General features: G+C 41.1%; 1 protein-coding gene across 1 annotated transcript in view; it reads left to right on the top strand.

Moving 5' to 3' along the window:
- atf6 (activating transcription factor 6) overlaps window positions 1-23,397 on the top strand; it is a 46,701-nt gene that overhangs the window by 20,587 nt on the left and 2,717 nt on the right. Inside the window, exons 8-15 of the mRNA XM_037770398.1 lie at window positions 154-339; window positions 519-610; window positions 2,698-2,832; window positions 5,003-5,098; window positions 6,234-6,336; window positions 7,066-7,136; window positions 8,728-8,839; window positions 13,916-14,000. Coding sequence (XP_037626326.1) covers window positions 154-339; window positions 519-610; window positions 2,698-2,832; window positions 5,003-5,098; window positions 6,234-6,336; window positions 7,066-7,136; window positions 8,728-8,839; window positions 13,916-14,000 — 880 coding nt within the window. The remainder of the gene's footprint in view (window positions 1-153; window positions 340-518; window positions 611-2,697; window positions 2,833-5,002; window positions 5,099-6,233; window positions 6,337-7,065; window positions 7,137-8,727; window positions 8,840-13,915; window positions 14,001-23,397) is intronic.

Genomic DNA, 23,397 nt, shown 5'->3' on the forward strand with positions numbered 1-23,397 from the left:
ATTTTGCTTAATTCTCACAATAACCACCCCCCCTTTCCTGTTTGGATAGGTGTGGAGTGGATACATCCACAATGTGATGAAATATTTGACTTGACAGGAGTAATAATAACCTTTGTCAAATGTGTGTTTCTGTTTCTGTCTTTCTCACTCCAGTCAAAGATATCTCAGAGGCAGCAGCGTATGATAAAGAACCGCGAGTCGGCATCCCTGTCTCGGAAAAAGAAGAAAGACTACCTGCTCACGCTGGAAGCTCGCCTGAATGTGGCGTTGTCTGAGAATGAGCTGCTCAAGTGTGAGAATGGAACCCTCAAGAGGCAGCTCGAGGGCCTGCTGAGTGAGGTGAGAGGCTAGCAGCAACAGCTCTGCCAATACTTCCACACAGCCTGCATGCATAAAGCTGTCTGTGCAGAGTAACAGAAGTAGAGAAGTTTCCACAACAAGTCTTGTGAGGATTATACATGACTCATATCTGTGATTTGTAGTTTGTAATACAACATGATGTCTAACTTTTCCTGCAGAACACAGTACTGAAGGTAACGGCCCCCAAGAGGAGAGCGGTGTGTCTCATGGCGGTGTTGGTGTTCGTTGTGCTTAACGTCGGACCAATGAGGTGAGCACATGATGCATGATGTGTGACTATGGATCTCTTTTGTATGTCTTTAACAAAACAATGGTGATGATGGCACACTGTAACTCAAGATACATGAAGATTACTGGTAACTGCAACATACTGTAGATGCACAAGAGTTTGATTACCGGAGGAAAACAAATGGGAAACCCCATGAGTCATTGTGGGAATCACGCCTCTCATGTGAGACATTAAGCAAAAACGTTTATTGAAAACAGAGCCGAACATTTCCCACTGAAACAATATGTTCACACAAACCCACTTGACCCGTATTTCAGTTAACAGTCAATGAACACATTGACCTAAAAATAAAAGTTGACAAATGAATAAACAATCATCTCACTATTGTTTGCCAACAGTTTAGATAAGGCTTGTTTATGTTATTATCAATGAAAAATAATTAGAGGGGGTCTTAAAGAGACAGGCGCTAATACGGAGCGTTTCAGACAGAGGGTGAATACAGGTATATTCAGACACAGTATGACAACAATAATGTGTTTTTTTAACATTAAAGCGTGTCAACGTGTTCTAATAGAAACCCAAAATACAAGTATAAACTTGAAGCATAATATGTCCCCTTTAACAGTACCCTTGTGGTACAATCCAGAGTACTGTAGTCCAGTACTGCCCATACATAACAGTCTTATCTTGAGTGAAACTGATGTACTGGTAGTTGGTAAAGAAGCCGACGACTAATAGTTCGTCCATGCCAAATAGCTCTCACGTGTACAGTATCTTCCATTCCTCCTTTGTTGTTGCCAGAGTTTCTAGGACTTTGTGACTAATGGGTGAATAAGCTTCAAAACGCCCTGCTGGGTTGGAAGGAAAGTAAACATTTACCACTTACTATTATAAAAAGAAAATCATTTCAAGCTACAAAAGAAGAAGTATAAAACATTTGTGTACGGCGGTATTTCTTATCTCTGCTCGTAATATTAACAGTCGTGACATATTAAGATGAGTTATGTAAAACTTCACTGGGGAAAAGGGTTTATTCCACCCAGCTAGCAGATGGACAGATTGCGTAATCCCACAAAAACTAAAGTCGAATCCACCTCCAACTATAACGACGACGTCTCTGTTCTCATGTTTTAAAAATGTTTTGTTTTCTCCTGGGAATAACACGCTCCACAAAGATACTCGTTGGACTGGCTGTCTTTGATAATCTGCCTGCACTGTGCTGGGAATGTGTCCTTTCAGTTGTTCTCTAGAGCTTAAACAGAAAAAAGGTTTCTTGGGGCCCATGATTGAGTTTGCTTTTGTGACTCGAGTGGTATCCACAGTAGCTGAAGTCTGTGTGTGTCTGTACCTGTGCTCGCATCTGCGTGTTTTGTGTTTGGGCTCTCCTTTGGAATGTAAAATATGCCCGCTTTTGAGGTCGGATCCCTTTGAAATGAAATGCCACCCAGTGCAGTAATACCGTTGAAAGAGGCTGTGTGTATTTTTGCTTGTGTGTGCGCCGCAGCGTGCTTTGGGTTGTGCAGTCTAGATCAGAGTTCAGATTCTGCTTGTGGCTAAAAACCCTCCTGTGCACAGGATGTGGTCCACGTGGAATTCAGCGGTCATTTGAGTCCAGTACGCACCCGGTTCTTCTTTTTAGATGGTTTCCTCCACCCTTATGGTACATGTCCACAGTCTCTGTCCTTTCCACGCCCATTCATTGTCTGTCTTCGCGTTGGCTGCTCCTCATTTGCATAAAGTTGAGGTCTAGGCTACTTTATGCAAATCAGGGGCATCCAGAGACTTTTAAACTAACTGTTGTTAATCCAAATGAAAGACAGATATGGCAACTGTATGCCTTATTTCTCGTATAAAATGTTTTCAGAAATACATTTTAGTGAACTATTTTCGTGATGTAAGAGAAGAAAGTTTACAACCCACGAGGGAAACCGTTCGTTCAATCAGGTGCCTAGTGCCTTGTGTCTTGTGGCAGCCAATCAAGCGTCCCATGCTGGGAAGCGAGACGATCCCTCGCAATAAAAAATGCCCCTGTGGACATGTACCAATAGTATCCTGAGTTTGCCTCACCTGTCTGTTCTCCTCACATCACCTGTCTTCTGTTTCTTCAGTCTGTTTCCGGGCGGCCCAGGCTCCAAGCTCGGAGACATCTCCATGCAGCACAGCGGCAGACACCTGCTGGGTTTCACGTCAGAGGAAGAAATCGAGGCTGTGATTACCGATTTACCCTCTGAGATGGCCGACAGGTAATGAGCTCAACCCACCGCCACCAACACCTTTCACAACACAACACCGTGTCAGCGGACCCGGACGCACCTGTGCCTGGGCTCAGCCTGAACTGCTACAGCTCATTACGCCACGTGTAAACATGCGCGCCAGCCGATTACCGACTCTGTCCAAACGTCTGCTTTTCAAACGCCTGCAGGCCCTTGGCTAGTTGGCCAGCAGTTGTGCTTTGAGTAACAAGGTGGGAAATTAGGGTCAAGCCTTGTTTGACATCCATCTTTATATTGCCAGTAACAGTTTATTTTTCTAAAAGGTTATATATTTTTCTTTCTTTTTTTAAAATGCAATAGAGGCCCAGCAGTCTCATTTGTAAATTGCATAAATAACATTCTTGTTTGGTGCGTTGCTTGTCCTGCACCCACCATGTCCTGAAAATGATGTTTTGCAAGCTGGTCAGAGCGTCTAATGTCTGCATGGCATCGCCAGCCTGTGTTTTGTCAGATCTCCGCGTCGGGTATGTTACATGTTAATGTAAACCATTCGGCTGTAGTATTGGGTTTCCCGGCAGCATTAAACCAGCGCGGGCAGGAAGGAACACATTAGCCTTTACAAAAGGGGTGACAGCACCAAACGCACCAGGGAGGAGGATGACGGGGGGGGGACATGCAACTTAATCTCAGGGTCCCACTGAACAGGAAGGTGTGTGTGCGGGAAGGTTAATACGGGCCCCTCCGTTAGAGTCATGATGAAACCTCCGTGGGCTGACATGTTGTCTCGCCAAACCATTTCCAGAGCGCTTTAGTGACGGGAACGCGAGGCATAGCTGATGCGTTGGCTCAGATCAAGGAGGCCCGAGGGGAGGCATTACGTCGGTGGCAGGCGTTTTGGTAACAAGCTCCCTGCAGGTGGGCACTGACTGTGGACAGTCTACATCATCGCCTCAAGCCACATAATCATTCATTCACAGAGGTAGAACAGTTGTAATTTAAGTCACAGTGACGTCTGAGAAGCAGTGTGCTTCTAATCCATAATGTATGTAAACCCACTTTATGGTAACAATCCAGACTGCTTCATAATCAGACTGGATGTGACCTGCAGGGTGGTACTGTAGTGCTCAGTTCTCTGTAGCATGTTTCTGATCATCCTCGAGGAGCATGTGGACGCATCGTTTCAGAATGTGCACACAATTATTGACTGAAGCTCTGCCACCTCTGCACATGTCAAGTACGAAGAATTTGAATCAAAGAAAGTCATAAGTAACTTTAATTGTCTCCACATTGACACCACGCTGGTTTCTTTTTTGGTACCGTTTGCTTCCTGCTCTTGGGCCCAATCCCAATGTCCCCCCTAAGGACTTAAACCCTGAACCCTCAGGGACTTAACTGACTGGTTAATGGTGCCTTTTAAATGGGGTCGTGTTTACCGTGTTCACGAGAAGAGTACATATGAACACCCCCCTCTTGTGGTATTCATGACCTCGTAAGTGGAAAGTTTCTGAAAGAGACTAGACGTAACTGTCAAAAAAATCGATGTACCTGTTTTTGTCAAACTTCATCAAGCAAACTTAAAAGAACTGGTTGATGAATAAACCAGCTGTGTAATGTAGTCGAATGCTGCAATCCTCTGATTTCATTTGTTTTTAATGTTCCATCTTAAATCATTCATGTTAATGTAAACTTAAATATGCCCTGCTGAACACCCATGTGTCGTCCTCTTTCTTTACCTTTTTTTACCTTTTTTTTTTTTTAGCTCCTCCAGGCTTCCCTTATTAACCATGGCAACCCTATGTTTAACGTCACCACGCTATGAATTGTGGGTAATTCCCTCGGGCAAAGTCTGCAGAAATGCAGACTTACGGAAAGTGTTCATAAAGGGCTCAAAATGTCAGCGAGAGAGCCCTCAACGACTTGATGATTTGACAGTGGGACAGCCCTAAACCCTCATGGACTTTGCAGGAACGCGCCTCAAAGTCTGTGAGTGTGGACGTTGGGATTGGGTCTGGGTGTTTCACCGCCATCAGAGGGCAAGCAGCCACGTTGGCTCTCAGTTTGCATTCAAGGCATATTCTCAACATGTGGAAAATATTTTTTACCAGATTCTTATTTGAAATTCTTGTAAACAGTCTTGTAAAGTTATCACTTTTCTCTTTGTTTACCAGCCTCTCTATTTGCTTTTTCTCCTGCGTTGCAGCTCTGAGGATAAGGCCCTGATGGTGGTGAAGGATCCAATCTTCCTCAGACCACCTCCCCCCTGCCTGCCTCCTGTTAACAGGACCAAGTGCTTAGAGTAAGTTAGAAACTCTTTGAAGCTGCATTCGGTCACTTTGAGCAAGTGTGATAAAAAAATCATTTTATACCGTATACTGTTTTATAAAACGGTCACTATATCCTGACAGTAGTTCGTGAGACAGATAATCTGTGAAAAAAATTATGTTCTTCCTAGTGCTCCTAATGGCATTTACAAGATTTAACAGCCAAATAAAGCTGTACAATTAATCAAAATTTTATCGAAATCGCAATATAGCCTTCTGCAATTTTCAAATATTTGTTAAAGGCGAAATGTGTGTCAAAATAGCATTTTATTTTAAATATTGCCATGCTGCAGAGATGTCCTGACCTACACATCATATTCTACAGACTTAAGAAAACATCTTTGTTTGGTACAGATCACTGCAAAAATCACACCATAATCTATTTAATATATTTTTCAATGAAAATGAGAATAATGATGTAAAACTTATCATTTCCTCTAATATCGCAAATCATATCGCAATCAGTCAAAATAATCGCAAATAGATATTTTTTCAAAATTGTGTAGCCCTAGTGCTGAAGGAAAACAACCAACCAGAGCCGAGGATTCTCTACAGCAGCTGTCAATCACGGCAGCTGTCAATCACGGCTCGCGAAACTCATGAACTCCGAGAAAGTTTGCTCCGGCTGGTGGGCGGTGCTTGATATTTGCTCGAGTGTTTTCAGTATAGCGGCCAGGTCACAATCTTTCTCATCTTTTCTCACATTCGAGGCGAGAAATAGGCATTACAGTAACAGATTAGTAATTCATATTTGATCAGCGCTGCATAGATGACATTTTGATCGGAGTTTGTGAGTTTTGCGAGCAGTGATTGACAACTGCTGTAGAGAATGCTCGGGTCTGATTGGTTGTTTTCCTTTGGGCGCTGTGAAATCTTGCAAATGCCATTAGGAACACAGGACGACACAGAGGAACATGTTTTTTTTCATAGATTATCTGTCTCATGTACTACTGTCCGGATATAGTGACAGTTTTATATGATTCATTTTGCTCAAAGTTACCGACTGCAGCTTTAATGTACAGCCTACTTTTCTCCTTTCACGTAATACCACAAAAATGCTAAAAATGTACCTAAAATGTGAAAAAAAGTCTAATTCCCGTTGATTGGCAGGTTGGCCCATGAGTTGAGGGGTTGGGTCCACCGCCATGAAGTGCAGCAGACCAGATCCAGACGCATGAGTAACAGCAATCACAAACCCACCAGGACCATTCTGGTAAGTCGCAGCATGTTGTGGAAAACAGGAAAACACACGTCTAATGGACCGTGTAAGAATTTACGTGATGTTCAGTGTTCAGTGCTTACAAACTAAACTTGACTTATATTTTACGCCATTTAAAGTTTTTATTTGGCAAACCAAAAGCCTCTCTTTCACCACTGTTTCACCTCCCCTCACACCTTCTCTTTTTTCTGCCTCTCATTTCTCTTTATTGGGCTGAGTTTAATCCGGCAGCCCTGAGAAAGTAAACACAACACTTAGGGGGGAGCTGTAGGATTAGTGCCCCCTGCTCCTTTTTTCCATCATTTTTTTCAAAATCTGTCACAGTAGGTCCAATCAACTCAGAGCTGCCTAGTTCGTATATACCCATTCTTCTTTTCACTTTAAATAGAAATGTAGACGTGTTTATTTCTCACCTGTATTGAGCTGTTTTAGCCCCACAGACACACATAAGTCTCTTTAATTGCATTTCTGTTCATTTTCATTGGCTCTACATGCAAGTTTAAGTCTTAAGTTTTCTAAACTAGATGTGATTTATCAGGAGAAAACCTTGGGACTGTAATGTGTGTACTGATCTCTAAGTGATTTGAAATGATGGTCACTTGCAACAGAGTCTGTATTTATGTGTTTGACAGTGTTGCCAACAGTTAATCCTGCTCTCTCTAATGGTTAGTTGATACGAATATAAAGAGCTTATAACTAACTCTCTCTTTTTTTTCCCAACAGAAAACAGAGAATAAAGAGACTGACAGTGCCCAGATTGTGACGGTCCAATACACAGAATCTACTGAGGAAAAGTGAGTAAAGGCAGAACATAGTGTAAATATCAGAACAAATACACAGTAACTACTGGTTATGTGGTAAACCAAACCAACACAGTGTGGTAAACTAAAAGAGTGAGTTGAAGCCTGTTTAGAGATGTAGTCTGTCGTGTTTATTGTCAGCGGGATACTCATAAATAGATTATGTCAACCAACTGTAGACATAACAAACTCATTGTTTTAGAGTTGTATTTGACTAAAGTGGCTCTTCGAATGTAATTGTAGTAATGAGATAACATTTCTACGTTTGTCCGTTTTTCAGTTTTTACAATCTCTCTGATTTATGAAACAGTGATTTTAAAGCATGAACCTCTGAACTGCTTCGGAGGGTTGGTGGTCAGTAAGAACCTTTTACTGCTGGACTGCACCATGTAGTTTGGATCAGGCAGATGGAGACAATAGTTTTTTGGCCACACACATTTTTTTTCTGGCTATGAAGCATCCACATCTACAGGACAAAAGAAGAAAAAAATCTGTTTCAGCAGTTAACCACCGGTTGGCCGGAGTGGAATTAGAAAATACACAAGAAAGATTCCCATTTCAAGCATGACATGCTGTACCCAGTATGTATTAGCAGTCCTGTATTCATATGTTTAGAACCAGGCCACAGCAGTACGCTTTTATTCTCCAGTGGGTTGTAAAACAAGGGACTACTGTAGAGCTGCAACTAATGATTATTATTGATTAATCTGCCGATTATTTTCCTTGATTAATCGATTAAAGGATTGGTTACAAAACAGAACATAGTGGAAAAATAACCATCACATTTTCTCAGGGTGATGTCATTGAATGTTTTGTCTTGTCTGACCAAAAGCAGCAAATTCTCATATTTGAGAACCTGGAACCAATTTATTTTTTTGATGCGACGGGGATAGCCCACATTTCCCATCATGCCTGCCTCGTCCTGAGTGCTGGACTGAGTAGTTTAAGTTTGCTGTTTTATGTTCCAAAATGCAAATGTTTGTTAGTGTTTATAATGAAATGTGTCTGTTCAGAACATGGTGGCTTATGTTGGTAAGTGTAATTTTTGTGCTGGTATATAGTTTTAACCATTAGTGAGGTGGCTGTTACATTTCTGGACTCCAGCTGTATTTTGCTAGAGAGATAAGAGGTCTGTCACCTGTATTGAATGAAATAGGGTTGACATTGCCCTAGAGGTTGTTCTTGGCTTTCAACGTAGTAAGCCACAGTGTTGTGCAGAGTGTGCCCGAATTGGGAAACAAAGTAACAATTAATGAGATGCCTAATTGTTATTGAATTATGTTAATTTAAAAATAGTGTTCAAATCGGTGATTGCTGATACCGATATATCTGCGATAGGTCAATACCGGCCGTTAAAATCGGCTGACCAATAAATCGGTTGGGCTCTAATATATAAATATAAATATTAAAACAGAGTTTTATCTGTATGAATTTTCCCAAATCTAACACATTTCTCTGGCACAAAACATTGATGTATCAGCACTTGATCAGTGGTATACGTGTCAGTCTTTTTCTCCCCATTTCTAACTATTTGTTCAGTGTTTTTTAGTGTTCCTCATATTTTTCTGTTCTTCTTTATCAACAGGAATCCTGGCAATGAGCTGCAGGTCTACTACGCACCTCACCACACCTACGGTGACTTCTTTGATGAGCTCAACCGTCGTGGCGACACTTTCTATGTAGTGTCTTTCCGCCGGGTGAGTTTCAACTTGTTACACTGATTTGAGAGGAGAAACAACGTCACGGACACGGTGGTTAAACTGATCACATAAAGTCAAATTAGAAGATATTTCAATTGGACGTTTCACAGCTCAACACTAATCAAGACACAGTAACTAATGAACCATAACTTATATGTAATGGGTCGGTTCCTTAACAGAGAGGTTTGGTTTTAGAGAAAAGTGGAAAGTGGGGGAGCGGATGAAATACACACGCCCAGGGGTGTAACTAGCCCTTTCCAGTCCAGTTTCCTTGGTCCATTTGCAATCATCAAGACCATGTTTTAGGTTTCTAGGCACGGCCATATGTCACTCTTAATCTTCTCGGTCTTTATTCATTTGACCATTTTTCCACATTTGAGACTCTGAACCTGTTTTTCATTTTCCCTCTTGATATGATTAATCCTGGACATCAAATTCAGAAAGAGTTTGTTGATTAGTTTGGGTTTTCTTTCTTTCTTCCATCCTTTTATCAAAGGAAACAGAAAGAAAATTTGCTGCTTGGGAAGTCTTTTTCCTTTCAGTTGTATCCATTATAGTTTGTGTTTCATTATCATGGGAAGTGGCTGCTCCATCTATTGCCACAAATAAGACACATTTTACTTACAAAATGTGTCCAAAAAGTAATGTGTTTCTTATCAAAACCACATTTGGGTCACTGTTCCAGAGAGCTCATATGACACTCAACACCTCTGGGTGATGTTAAGCCCTTAAATCCTCAGGATTACTCAGTGGGGTGGGAGTTTTGAAGCATGCGGTCAAAGATCAAGACCCCCTTGTGTCACCAAGCCGGCCACAGAGGTTTGGCTCGGGAGTTGGCATGGTGACAGCAGGGACAATGGCAACAATGGTGTACCCGAGTTGAGGGCCTCTACAGGTCAAGTGGCTGTCGGTCAGTTTCTCGCAGCAGCTTTGTGTTGCATGAGCAGTGACGGGCGTTTAGAGAGTTTAACATTACAGCTACTTTAACTTTTGATCAAAACAGTTAAACAAAATAATAAATAGTAATTCCTGAGGTGTGATTCTTAATGACCTGCTGACGAAAGATTTTTATCTTTACTCTTCCAAACGTAATTCTTGAATAACATGTTGAAGAATGGCTAATAGTAACACTTGACTTTCTTGCCATTGTCACATAAGAATGCATGCTCATGAGGGATCTGTTGTTGGGTCTCTAAATTATAGAGTACGATCTAGACCTGTTCTATATGAAAAGCGTCTTGAGATAACTTCTGTTATGATTTGACGCTATATAAAAATAAATTTAATTGAATTGCTTGAAATTAAGCTTATGATAAAACTAAATTATAACCTTTTTGAAAACAATAACAGCTAGGAGAAAATCAATTCTTGATACAAGGATGAGGCTGCAACTAACTATAAATGTCAGAAAATAATGGAGAATGCCCATTATAATGTCTAAAAGCCATTGCAATGTCTTCAAATAGAGTGGTGCAGGAATGAGTCATTCAACCCGGATATTAGTTAGCATTTTAGCACTTCTGGTTCCCTCGTCTGTAAGTCAATGGGTTTTTAACTAGATTGATTTTAACGTTTTGTTTTACGACATAAAATATGTCAGTAAACTCACTCGTGAATTTTAAAGCTTTTATGTGTCTTAAAAATGACGATTGCTAACAAGTGGCTAAATGAGACTACTAAACTTCATCACGCCGACTCGTCCGCTTTTACAGCCTTGTTGTGTATACTTGCGTTCATGTGACCGTGGTGTAGTTCGTTTATAGCCTAACGTTAGCTTTTTACTTCTGGTGATTGCATTCACACTTCAAAAATCATAAAAGTTGAGGTTATCTTGCTGAACAAAATCTGTAGGTATCATAAACGTTTGTTTTGTTTGCTTAATTTCTGCAATTATCCAAAACCCAATAGAAAAATTCCCATTGGCTTTTTGTCGAGGGAACCAGGGCGATGCTAACTTCCACGTTGGCCTACAAAAATACATCATCTCTGCACCAGTCCTACAGTCAAAAACCCTGATTTTTATCACTTTCTCTGATTCTCTTCCTTTCATTTCAGTCATTTCAAAATAAAAGAAAATGCCAGGTCTTTTTGGGATTTTTTAGTGCTGAAGTGGATGAATCCAGGTTTTAATAAGTGGGAAGGTTAGAGTAATCAAAGATGTATTATCGACTGTGACAGCAACACTTTAAAAAGCACATCATAATAAAAGACAGAACATAGATTACATGCTTGTTATCCAGTCTGACCTTTTTATTCTTAAAGACCTTTATTAGCTTTTCTCAGTCAGTTTATTTGCCTGTATTTTGTTTCCTGGGTTTCAGGGTGTGTGTGTCGACAAAAACGTGTGTGCATTTGTTTTTTTGTTCCAGTCGGTATGATGTTATTTCAAGACTGCCAAAGCTCTGGATTAAATTTGGAATTTTGTTTGGATTTTAAAGCCAATCACTAGCAATTTTGACTTTTGTCCCTCGAGGCATCTCGTCGGGTTCATCGTGGCCTGCTCTTGCCCTCGCCAGCAGTTGAGGTCACTCTCTGCAGTGTGCTGCACGCCCAGAGATGGCCATGCTCAGGTCAAGGTTATAGATACATTACCACCTGTGGCTTTGTTGAAAGTGTGAAATGAGGTGAGGTGATGGAAAACATAACTCCCAACAAGACCAAAAATATGGAACCGCTCTCACTCTAGCGTCCTTTTGAGGTCTTGCTTCACTTCTCGTGTTGTTTTAGCACCTGTGGCTTTATATAAGTGTGCATTGAGGCGAGGTGGTGGAAACACTGGCTGCTTTCACCGTGGACCGTATCCCATAGGGTTCAGGGAAAATTCACCTGTTGTCATGGCAGCTGCAGCTGTTATGTCAGCTTGACAAAGTCGCCGGCCCCCTGATGATGAGCAGTAATGTGGTGGGTGTTTTCCTGCTGCCACCCTCCAAACACAGTCAAGGCACCCGCTCAGTCATTTTTAGCATTTAATACTCCCTTTGGTGGCTTACAGCTTATCCTTAATGCCTTTCAGTGCCATGACCGTATATCACACCAAACCCTTTATTGTGGAGAAATGCTACTGATGTAGTTACACAAGATAACTTCATAGCTGAGTGCAACATTTTTGTGTTCATTTTAATACATCTTATCTTAAAAGCCTCTTTATTCTCAAATACACAAGTCTCTCCCACACATCGGTATGTCTCCTTGTATCTCACAAGTTTTCTACATTGCTCTTTCTTTGCTGTAATTCCTTCCCCAACCCTCAAACTGCAGTTTTCCCGCCTGTCATCACCTTAACACCCCTCATTTTTCAGTTGACCCAGGCTGAGTTTTGCACGCCATGTGTGATAGTGTTTTCATTTGGTCTTTTGGTAGGCTTCCCAAAGGGGCACTCCACCAATTTTACACATGAAGTTGAGGCTACTCGTAATGAGCAGTACTACTAATGTCTACATAATGGCTCTGGAAGGATTATCTTGATTTAGGCTTCAGAAATGTATAAGAGGAAGCCTGGTGGAGGTGTGGAGTTTGAAAGAAGTTGGTATTTAGGAGGCTGGGTTACTCTAATGAAAAGCACTATTGAGTTGTGTTATGGGAAATGTAGGATCCAGCATTTTTGGAGATTAACCCATACTATGACCAAAAAGTCAGGATATCTCACCCTCTACTGCTTTGACTTTGACCATTATTTTTTTAAATGTCTCTTGCCAGTCCTACAACTTTATTGAAGTAAAACACTGAATTCATGGAGTACCCCTTTAATTGTGCTCATAATAATGATATAAATAAACTTTATTTATACGGCACCTTTTAATACAGGAAGTGTAGCTCAAAGTGCTTCTCAATAAAGTGAAGAAACAAGAGAATAAATAAAATCAGGCAAATTGAATAAATAATAAGATAGAACTAAAACAAAGGAAGGAATAAGAACAATAATACATGTAAAACATAAGAATAAAACAAAGGAAGAGTGAAAGTGAGTTAAGAAGGCAATGCTGAATACTGCAAATAAGTTTTCAAATGTCGTTTAACAATGTTCACAGAGCTTACATCTCTTCTAGCGCTGGGTTATGAATTCCATAGTTTTGGTGCAAAGTTTAAAAAAAGGCTGAGCTGAGATTTTCTTATTTGTTCGATAGTTTGTATTTAATAAACCTGCCGCAGAGGATCTAAGAGGCCGTTAATGATTATAAGACAACAACGAATTAGTAATGTAGGCTGGTCCCAAACCATTAAGAGTCTTTTAAACAAGTAAATGCATTTTACAAGATACTGGGAGCCAGTACAGGTTATCTAAAACTGGGATGATATTCTCTCTTTCTTGTTGTAGTTGAAAGCCTGGCAGCATAGCAGCAACTTATTTGTCTCTTGCTTTTCAGTTCATATAATAGTTTCTTGCCTTACAAACTGAGAGAAGAGTAAACAATATCTATTTATCAGATAATGTAGGATTTCATTCATTAATCTTAGTATTAATCATTTAACTTATTAAAGGATTTAAGTCATAGCTTTTGAATCTGGTAGTGGGGCTACTGCGAAACGCCGCTAATACTGTGCGTATGTGAGTCACATGTGTGTTCGCACATTAGCATTCCTCTCTCCACCACAGCTCCTTCTGAGAGGATGTGATCAAATTAAAACCTCCCCGCTCATTGGTCTAATTAATTGCCCAAAAGCTGTTTTTAATAGCTCCAGAAACTGAAGTACTTTGATGGTTAAAGCCATTTTGATCTCAGACTTCTAGTAGATTAATAAGTGCAATATGTTCTTCGATGGCCCAGGGAGACAGTATTGAAATTAGATGATGGGGCGAGGCATAAGAAAAGTGCTCAATTTGAAGGATTTTGTGACTAGGAAGGTCGTCATGGAAATTATTGCCTTATGCGAGAACCTTTGAATCTCCCAGATGATCATTGCATCATTGATAACCTCAAGTTGTTAATGCAAGTTCTCAGTAGATCTTCTCCTCAGGGTAAACTCGGCTCCAAATCTTGATCGACAACTGGCAAATGCACGCCATCGACCGTTTTATTTGCTTCCAAATGAGTTGTATTTTCCTCTCGGTGACCTTTTCCTCTTTGTTCTCAGGATCATCTTCTACTTCCTGCCACCAGCCACAACAAAGGAAGTCGACCCAAGATGTCTTTGGTGTTGCCAGCCATGAACATAAACGGTATGCATTGCAGCACAGACACAACAGTTTGGTCACTCCACACAATGCAAGAGATGAAAGGCGAGCTGGAAGAAGATTCAGAAACACGTCTCCCTACAAGAATGCATTACTTGTGGTGTAAGACACTTGTAAGGAAAAACTCCTCCAACCAAAATAGAGCACTTTTGCCTTTTAAGCCTATAAAGGTGATTCTGATCCATCTGTGCTGGTATTTTGTTTCCCAAACTCTACCTTCTTGGACGTCGAGTGTGTGTGCCTGTTTAACTTAAGTTGAAGTTGCTTTATAGATTTTCTTTGCCAAAAAGTATCTTTGACATCTGGCGTTTTGTCAGTAGAAAGTCTTTACTCCCGACCTCCCTCTGAGTCCTTTGTGGTTTCTGTTATGTCCTTCAGCCTCTGATTACACTCTCTGTTGCATTTAACAGTGCTGTCAAGTGTCTGTACAGTCGCTGACCGAACCACACACAGACACAAACATAAAAAAAATAGCTTTTACAGTGCGGTCATTTCCGTTTGGCTTTGGTTTTGTTTTGTTTTTGTACTGAAAATAATGAAGTTGAGGCCTAGGAAGCGACATGTGTGTTATGTTAGATTTACTGAAGTTCTATTCCAAATATTTTTATTATTATGATATTAAATATATCCTACTGTTAAAAATGCCTTTATGTTGGCAAAACCTAGTGTGACCACATCACTAAATACATTGCTTGAATTTTTTGGCTTTACATCCATCAACTATAACGTTTTTTATTAACAAGGGCAAGAAGTTTGTACAAAGCACCTGAAAAAAACATTCAAGACAGTATCTTCCAGACCTGTGGTTCCAGTCCAAACTGTGTGCAACCTTAGGCACACGTTCCACCATTGGCATGTGTTGGCTTAACCAATGGCACACTAGCAATAAGTGTGCAAGAGAGAGAAAGAGTCATAGAGAGAGAGAGTTGGAAATGTCGAAGTGCCCTCTCATCCGTATGCCAAACTACCTCTTTCACAATCACTGGCAGTTGCGTGGCCTGTTATTTATGGTAGCTTGATTGCTTCCCCCCCCCACAGCAGAAACCTCCTGTTCTGAAAAGTGAAGCCAATGCTGAAACATTTTTTAGCCAGCAGGGAGCGACTCCTCTGGTTGCAAAAAAGAAGTCTGATTGTATAGAAGTCTATGAGAAAATGAGCCTACTTCTCACTTGATTTATTACCTCAGTCAACATTGTAAACCTGAGTTTATGGTCTCAATCGCTAGTTTCAAGTCTTCTTCAATACAGTATGATGTTCATTTAGTAAATTATGGTCCCATTTAGAGTCAAATAGACCATAAAGCAGGGTATGCTTTAGGGCGTGGCTACCTTGTGATTGACAGGTCGCTACCACAGCGTTGTCCGTGTTTTCGTCTTACAACTTTAACCCTTTCACAGTGTGTTTTCAGTTCATGAAAGTTAATTGTAACATTTTGGTCGCCTAAAAATGTCTTATTCAGCGTTCGGTTGTACTTAGCTCCACCCTCTCATGTCACTTCTGGAACGCAAAAAAGAATAAGATGGCGACGGCCAAAAACCTACAGTAAGTGGCGAACTCAACGCTTCAAAACTGTAGTCCACAAACCAATGGGTGACGTCATGGTGACTACCTCCACTTACATTGCTGATGAACAAGATTGGTGGAAGATTGGTAGGGCTAATGATTTCAGCTCAGATGGTTACATGCCAGGTAGGAGTGGTTTAGCTAAGAAGTCATCAGTGTAGATTTGTTATGCTGGACATGTAGGATTTTTGGTCCTTGTGAAAATGTAAGCACTGTAGCACATGAGGGCTGCATGCTAGTGATGAAAAATCAAATACAGGTCGTCTTCAGATTATAGAGCTGGGACACCGCTCATCTAGACTGCCTCATTTCCTTTTAAAGAAAACAATCGTTGTTCAAATCTTGTCATAGTGGGTGGCAATCAGAGTGCACTCGGTTGCGGTTTTGGGCGGGTGGTTTCCACCAGCCCAATTGAGATGCAGTCACCCGTTTATTTGACCGCCTGCCTTCAAAAACAAAACTCCTCAAAAACACTGAGGTTCGCCTCAGTATCGGAACACTTTATCGGCAAAACCCTTGGACTTCGATTGGCGCATTTGTTTCCAAATTGTGTTTTTTATGAATCACTAAAGTATACAGATGTTTTTGATTTCCATGAGCTCATCGTTGCTTTTCTCCATGGTCCTTAGATCTGTTGGATTATCGATACAGTATGTCAAGGTCCAGTCATCAGAGATTTCAGTGGAAAGAAGTCTTCATTGTCCAAATGCTGCATTTAATTATCAGGTGGCTTGACTTTCACTAAGCAAGTGAAGTGGACAGTGAAGTGAAAGGAAACCCGCTCAAGAGGGATTGTTTTTGTGTAGGGTGTGGAGCAATTAGGAAGACAGCCTGTTGTTGTTGGGTGTTTGCCTGGCATTTTTATCAGAAATCCTCTTGTTCCTCTGATATCTCCCTGTCCTGTCTGCAGCAAAGCACCAGATTTGATTAGTCAACCCGCTCTGAGAGGAGTGAGTCAGTGGAATATGAGCCTCTCACTCAGTAGGGAAGACATGGCCAATGGGAAATAACTTTTTTTTTTCTGGGAGGGGGGTGTTAGAGATGAAGATTGATGAAGGTAAACATTGTTCTTGGTCGGTCTTGTCAGGGAGGAATGTTAAGGTCCGTGCTGGTCAGATGGCCCATTGAAATAGCAGTAAATAGTGAAATCCAAGACCTCCTTTTCAGCTAATTGTTGAAATGGCCAAACAAAGGTGGCATTCAGGGAGAGATATCGGGTCTGGAAAGATTCTTGTTAGCTCAAGAAAAGGGCCTTCGATTTGCATGATCTGTCACGGATGCCTACAGTCGGCCGCAAATGCAAAACATTGTGTTCTTCTGTGTTTGTACCAAAAGTTTTTTCCTGCTAGTGTGTTTTTTCATCTAATGTGCTGGCTAGATCTTGTGGTATCTTTGAGAGAGAGGACCATAGAAATAGAATAGGAGTAGAACGGACATTCCCATTCAAATCAATGTAGTAGGGTGGTCAGAGCGGCGGCCATTTTTATGTGTACCGTTGCCATTGCGACCGTTGTAGCGGGCAGTTGTTTGCAGTAATGACTAAAACGAACAGTGTATTAGTAATGTTATGACGCATACAGAGCCAGAATAATTGAGTACAGTCAATAACGTCATTCTTAATTCACTTATCACAGCGTGTGAAAGCACATTGCTATCGCTAAATGAGTGACAACTTTGTTAGGCTCATTTTCTGTCACCAGTATAGCATTAAAGCATGGTGGAATTAGCAAGCTCTAGCGGACAGCTGGCTAGTTAGCTATGGCGAAATTAGCAAGTGTCTTTAAATGAATGTCTTTTAAATGAAACTCGTGAGCTCGTGTTTACAACATGGGACGCCGTGTGCACGATATGCTTGGCGTTCAAGTGGTTAAGTCGTGAGAACACTGCTGCTAAGCAACGGCAATATTAACGTTACTGTCGGCGTCTAGAAGCCACAGAGGCTAACAATTTAACAAGCTAGCAAGTGGGTTACATAATGCAGGAAATGCAAAGGCATAACGACAAAGGAGAAAGATGAGGCCGTTGGGAATATCAACATTTTCCTCAGGCATATTTTAAATTTATAAAGAAAAAACTATATACAACTAAAATTACAATATATTAACTTAGTATGCGCTGAAAAATTAACTCCCGTGGCCTCGTGAACACGGTAAACACCACCCCATTTGAAGGCACCAAAACAATCCCTCCGCCTCACTCCCCACCTCTCCGGAGACGGACAAGCTACCAGCTAACTAGCCAGCCATCCGTCTCTGGAGCTGCGTCCGCTCTCTTCCCGGCAAGCTGCGACCACTCTTTACAGCTCCACTGACATGTGTTTTTACCCTAACAACTAACAACAGTTGCCATTTCTTTTTTTATTCGTCAAATGACCACAGAAAATAGTTCAATGTCTGTGACCACATTTTACAGCTCCACCGACATGTGTTGTTACCCTCACAACTAATAACAGTTGCCATTTTCTTTTGTACTCGTCAAATGACCACAGAAAACAGTTCGATGTCTGTTCTACTCCTATTCTATTTCTATGGATAGGACTAACAGCAGTTTTGTTTTAGCACAGATGCACGAACGGTAGCTTCATTTTTAGATCCCACAACTGCTCCTCCTGCTATTTCCTCATTGACCTGACAAGGAAGGACTGTCGTTAAAGAGCAAGCCAACAGTCTAACATAGAAAAGAGGCTGGTGGTGATCGCCTACGCCGGCGCGGTCCTCCCTCCTTCAACATTATAAAGCCCCATGTGTCACACAGATGACAGCCGTCAAGTCGCGTTTCAAATTTATGCTGTCGTTGAAACTTTGAAGTGATTAAGTGCAAAAGTACACGTTTAGCTGGGCGAGACTCTTAGAAAAGCAGAAACACTGTCCTCACTCTGGAGCATGATTGCTACACAGCGGAGGATAATTCTTTCCAGCATGTTGCTTTCCTTTTAGGAATGTCTTCCTTCTCCAGTCACTAAATGGTTTTCATCTGGAGGAGGTGGATAGACTCTGCTAATCCAGAGTGAGCGTTTGGTCTGTCGTGGTCAATAACTGAGCATCGAAGATCGAGACTTTGATGTAAGCCGTCGCTTGTTTCTGTCTGGCTGCGTGTCCACGGTTCAGGGGCTCTGCTAAAGTTTCTTGACCTCGACCGCCTTGATTCTCTCTGAAAACTTATCTGGCTGAGCGGTGGCTCCTCATAAGGACTGAAGGATGTGTTTATTTAACGATCCCCTGAGTTTGAAAGTAGCTCAATCAAGTGGAAGCGACATGTTATGAGGAGAGGAATGTTTTGGAGGTGACATCATTTACAGGTGGATCGGCCGTGGGAGACGCACTGCAGTCTATTTTTACTTCTCTGAGATTGAACATTTGCACTGTAGCTAACAGACAGCTTTCACTTGGGGTTCAAGGTAGAGCTGCGCACCACTGAAGTCGGAGTTGGGGGTCAGATTTTCCTACTCTAATCTAAACAAACATCCCCACCAATGCTCTGAAAAAGAGTGCACTCCTACCAACCCCAATGTTTAACCCTTGCCATCCTTTCAAAATAAACTAGTGCAAGTGGTTGTTTGCCTGAGCGACTTAATTCTCTATACGTAAAGCTAGTTATTAGCAATTCTAGCTGCGTGGCCCCGTTGGTCGTTGGTCTACCACTTTGGCGCAGAGTCAGACTGAAATATCTCAACAACTATTTGATTGATTGCAGTGTGATTTTGCACAGACATTCATGGTCCCCAGGCGATGAATCCTACCAACATTGGTGATCCCATGACTTTCCTTCTAGCGCCACCCTGTGGTTGCCAGTTTTGTTTTTTAATGAAATGTCTCAACAACTATTGGATGGACTGGATTGGATTAATTGTAATAACTTTTCCACTAGTGCCATCATCAAGTCAAATTTGTAATGTCGACCTCAGCCGTACTTTGTTTTTAGTGCTAATTCAGAAATGTTAGCATGCTAACACACTAAACTAAGATGTTGAATATGGTGGGGAACATCAGAGCCGGCCCTGACCAATTTGGTGCCCTAGGCAAGATTTTAGCTGGTGCCCCTTGTATAACAGTGAAATTACACCACCAATCATCTGTGTTCATACACTCACACAGAAACTGCATAGCTTCATGTCTTTGAGATTATTTTTATTTTAGAAACAAAAAAAAACACAAAATAAATACGGTATTAAAGAAACTCAATTTAAAGAATGCGCCGGGGTGATGCTGCGGGTAGCCCAGAAATAAGGCCTATTTAATAGGTTACATAGTTATGTTTTTGTGGGCTTTTTCTGTAATATTTTTTTAAATAATAGTATTAAAATAGTATTAGTAAAAAATAGCAAAAGGTATACATTTTGAAATTTTTTTCTTCCCTTATTCGGGGCACCCCTGTGGATGGATGGCGCCACTAGCATATACCGCCTATGCCTAGGCCCGGCTCTGGGGAACAAACTGTACCTGCTAAACATCAGTATGTTCTGCGTGGTAGCATGCTAATGTTAGCATTTAGCTCAAAGCAACGCTGTCAAAGTGCAGCCTCGCAGAGCTTTTAGCATGTCTTCAGACTATTTTAGTCTTGTTGTTATTGATTGCCTGTGAGATCATTTTCTAATGGTAAAACATTGATTAGTGTTCAACAGTGGCTTGTGTATTGAACGCCCCAATCATTCATTAAATAAGAAGAGCATCTTGGCAGAATTTTCTGAATCAAAATTATCTAAAAGTTGTCTGGATTAGTTTGTTTGTTTAAGTTGTCTAATTGCCATCCCATTGGACCCGCATTTATTTTTATTGGCCTTGTAATTTAGTGATTATACTTGCTGATGAATCACTTCCTTTCTGACATTAAAACAAGCTTCTCATGAACACGTCCTCAGTGTTTGTGCCAGTCTGGCAGCCACCGTCCTCCCGAGATGCTCTCTCAGGTTTCCGTTGCCAGGCATCAGGGTTTTATCAGCACACACCAGCTCACTGTGTCGCTGAAACTTTCTGGAACGTCTCCAGATGGCACTAGTAAACGGGGAAAAGGAGACCACGCAGCGCAAGACGGCAGATTTGGCAGCTTTTTCAAAGAGCTGCTTTTTGAAGTTGGTCCTCGTGGCTGTGTGTTTGTGTGTTTCCTGTTTCACTGTTCAGGCTTCTCAAGCTGTTGGCTGAATAGAATTTAGACACTTTGGTAATTTGGTGAAAGGTGGATGAAAACAGGAATTAAATGGGGAGTCCTCAATTTGGATAATGGCTCGGATTATGGCCCACAAATTACGGTGCAATTACTGGGCACTTACAAAATAATTATGGGGTACAGTGATCTTGTTAAGGGGTAACAGAACATGTTTTTCTTTTTACAAGCTTTAAACACAACATTGGCATCACATCATCAAGTTGATATGGGGAACGTGTTGGTGAACAGTTGCCTAGTAAGCAGACACAGAGCAACATTAACATTCATTTGAAGTAGTATTTTTGGCCACTTGATGAATGCAAGTCCAATATTAACTTTCCTTTGAGCTCTGTTTTGGTCTCCACCACCTCCTGAGGGAAATATCTGTCTCTTTAGCTGCTAAATGCTCCATTATGTTCACCAGCTAGTCACCAGAGAGTGACAGCCACGTAGTTTTGTTGTGACATTTTCTTATAAGGGGATACTTATTAATTTCAAGTAAGTTAAATTGGGCAAAACAATTATTACATGGGAAAACTTGTGAAAGTAGTTCACTGGAACGGCATATTTACAGATTCAGTAGACCACCTTTGTATGTTTCGTGGATTAGTTGCTGCATAGTTATGGGTGTTTGACTCACTTGGTCAAAGTAATTATGAGCTAATTATGAGATATGTGGGCTGTAATACGAAGCAGTGTCTGTTCTCGTCTTTTTCTGTGTAGTTATGGAGTAAATACAAGGTATGCTGGCTGTAAAATTGCAAAAATAAAATCAAACAACTATTTGCTATGTAAAGATATAGAGGAGTAATGTCTACCTGAGCAGAGAAATAAGTCACTCTCCCTCTCTGTGTGTTGTCTTCGGAGCTTCTCTGTGCTTTGTTCTACAGTCTACATTGTGCCCATATGGTGGTTACAGCTGATAACACCGTCTCAACCAACGCCGGCGTTCCGGAAGCGTAGCGCCCACCCTCCGGTTCCCCCTGAGGTTACCACTGTTAGCGCTATTAGCTACTAGCCGCCGGCTCAGCCGTCGCCATGTTAAGAGCCGTGTGGAGGCAATAGATATGCTCTGAATTTCATATAGAGTGGTGTATGAATGAGTCCTAAAACCGGGAAATGAGTTAGTATTTTAGCACTTCCGGTTCCCTCGTCTCGAAGTCAATGGGTTTTTTGAATGGGGTTTTAGTTAGACGCCCGGTCTGTGGTTAAAACAAGCTGAAGAGATTTTAACGTTTCGTTTTACGATATAAAAAACATCAGTAAATATCCCACTGGTGAATTTTGAAGCTGTTATGTGTCTTAAAAAATGCGGTTGCTAACAAGTGGCAAAATGAGACTACTAAATGTCATCACGCTGACTCGTCCGTCTTTACAGCCTTGTTGTGTATACTCGTGCTCATGTGCCATGGTGTTGTTCGTCCAAAGTCCAACGTTAGCTTTTTACTTCTGGCGATTGCATTTACACTTCAGAAATTATAAAAGTGGTGTTCATTTGTGAAGATAATTTTGCTGAACAAATCGTGTAAGTATCATAAACGTTTGTTTGCCACAGAGCTTATTTTCTTCAATAATCCAAAACCCAATGGAAAAATCCCATTGACTTTTTGTTGAGGGAACCAGTGTAATGCTAACTTCCTGGTTGTCCTATAAAAATATGTCATCCCTGCACCTCTCTATTAGGCACCTTTTAAATAAAGCTCACTTTAAAAGGACTGGCAAACCAACAGTGTGCTTCACTCCCCAAGACTGCTGCCTTTTGCCCACTGCTGCATCTTTGCTCAGTTTTTTATAAGGCAATTATTATTCATAAATTGTTTCAAAAATATTTTGAGACAATATTAACACAGTAATAAAGCCACAGGTCTTTCATAAGTACAAAATTATTTCCCCTTTTATTCAAAGATTTTTTCTTTTCATTTTGTTTTTTTTTCTTATCTCTTCCATCATAATTTGCAGGATTTCCATTATGTCCATTCTCCTCATGTGTTGTGCATTTGGATTATGCATGTGACACTTTTCCACTTTGTGCTGCCTATCTGTTGGACGTCTATTTATTATTGGATTTATACGAGCTAAGTGGTGGTAGTGTCAGAGCAGTTTATTGTGAGCTGAGCTCGACTTTGCAGCAATGACAGGACCTTGAACCTTGAAGGGGGAAAAAATCAGTTGTGATCTCATCAAGCTAAATGGAGATACACAGAGAGTAACTTTTCCGTCTCTGCTTCAGAGGCCTTATTTCAGATGGACATAGCGTGACAACATCCCTAACCCAGAGGATGATTTCCAGAGATGTCTGTTGAAACACTGAAGCCATTTGTTTCAAGTTCCAGTTTCACTGCAAGTGCAAAAGAGGAAGTTCAGCAGCAGATGAAGTCATACTCAGCATTACGACTACTAACCATTTAACGATATGAACATCCGCGGAGTCTTCTGGCTGCAGAAGAGGCTATTGTATTGTCACTGTATAATCTGATAAACTCTCTAAAGTATACGTTTGTGGAAATCCTGCAGAAGAAGCTGATGTCTTGCGCAGGTGTCTGGAAAAAAGACTGCAGCTTTTAAACAACTTGCAGGCATTTTAAAGACGCCTACGGCTCCATTTCTGGGTCATTTAAGAGTGCAATAAAACCAGCTGAGGTTTGTTTGGCTGGTGTGCTCCATATGGGGAATGTTG

The sequence above is a fragment of the Sebastes umbrosus genome, chromosome 5 (assembly GCF_015220745.1).
Source record: "Sebastes umbrosus isolate fSebUmb1 chromosome 5, fSebUmb1.pri, whole genome shotgun sequence".
In the NCBI taxonomy this organism is placed as follows: domain Eukaryota; kingdom Metazoa; phylum Chordata; class Actinopteri; order Perciformes; family Sebastidae; genus Sebastes; species Sebastes umbrosus.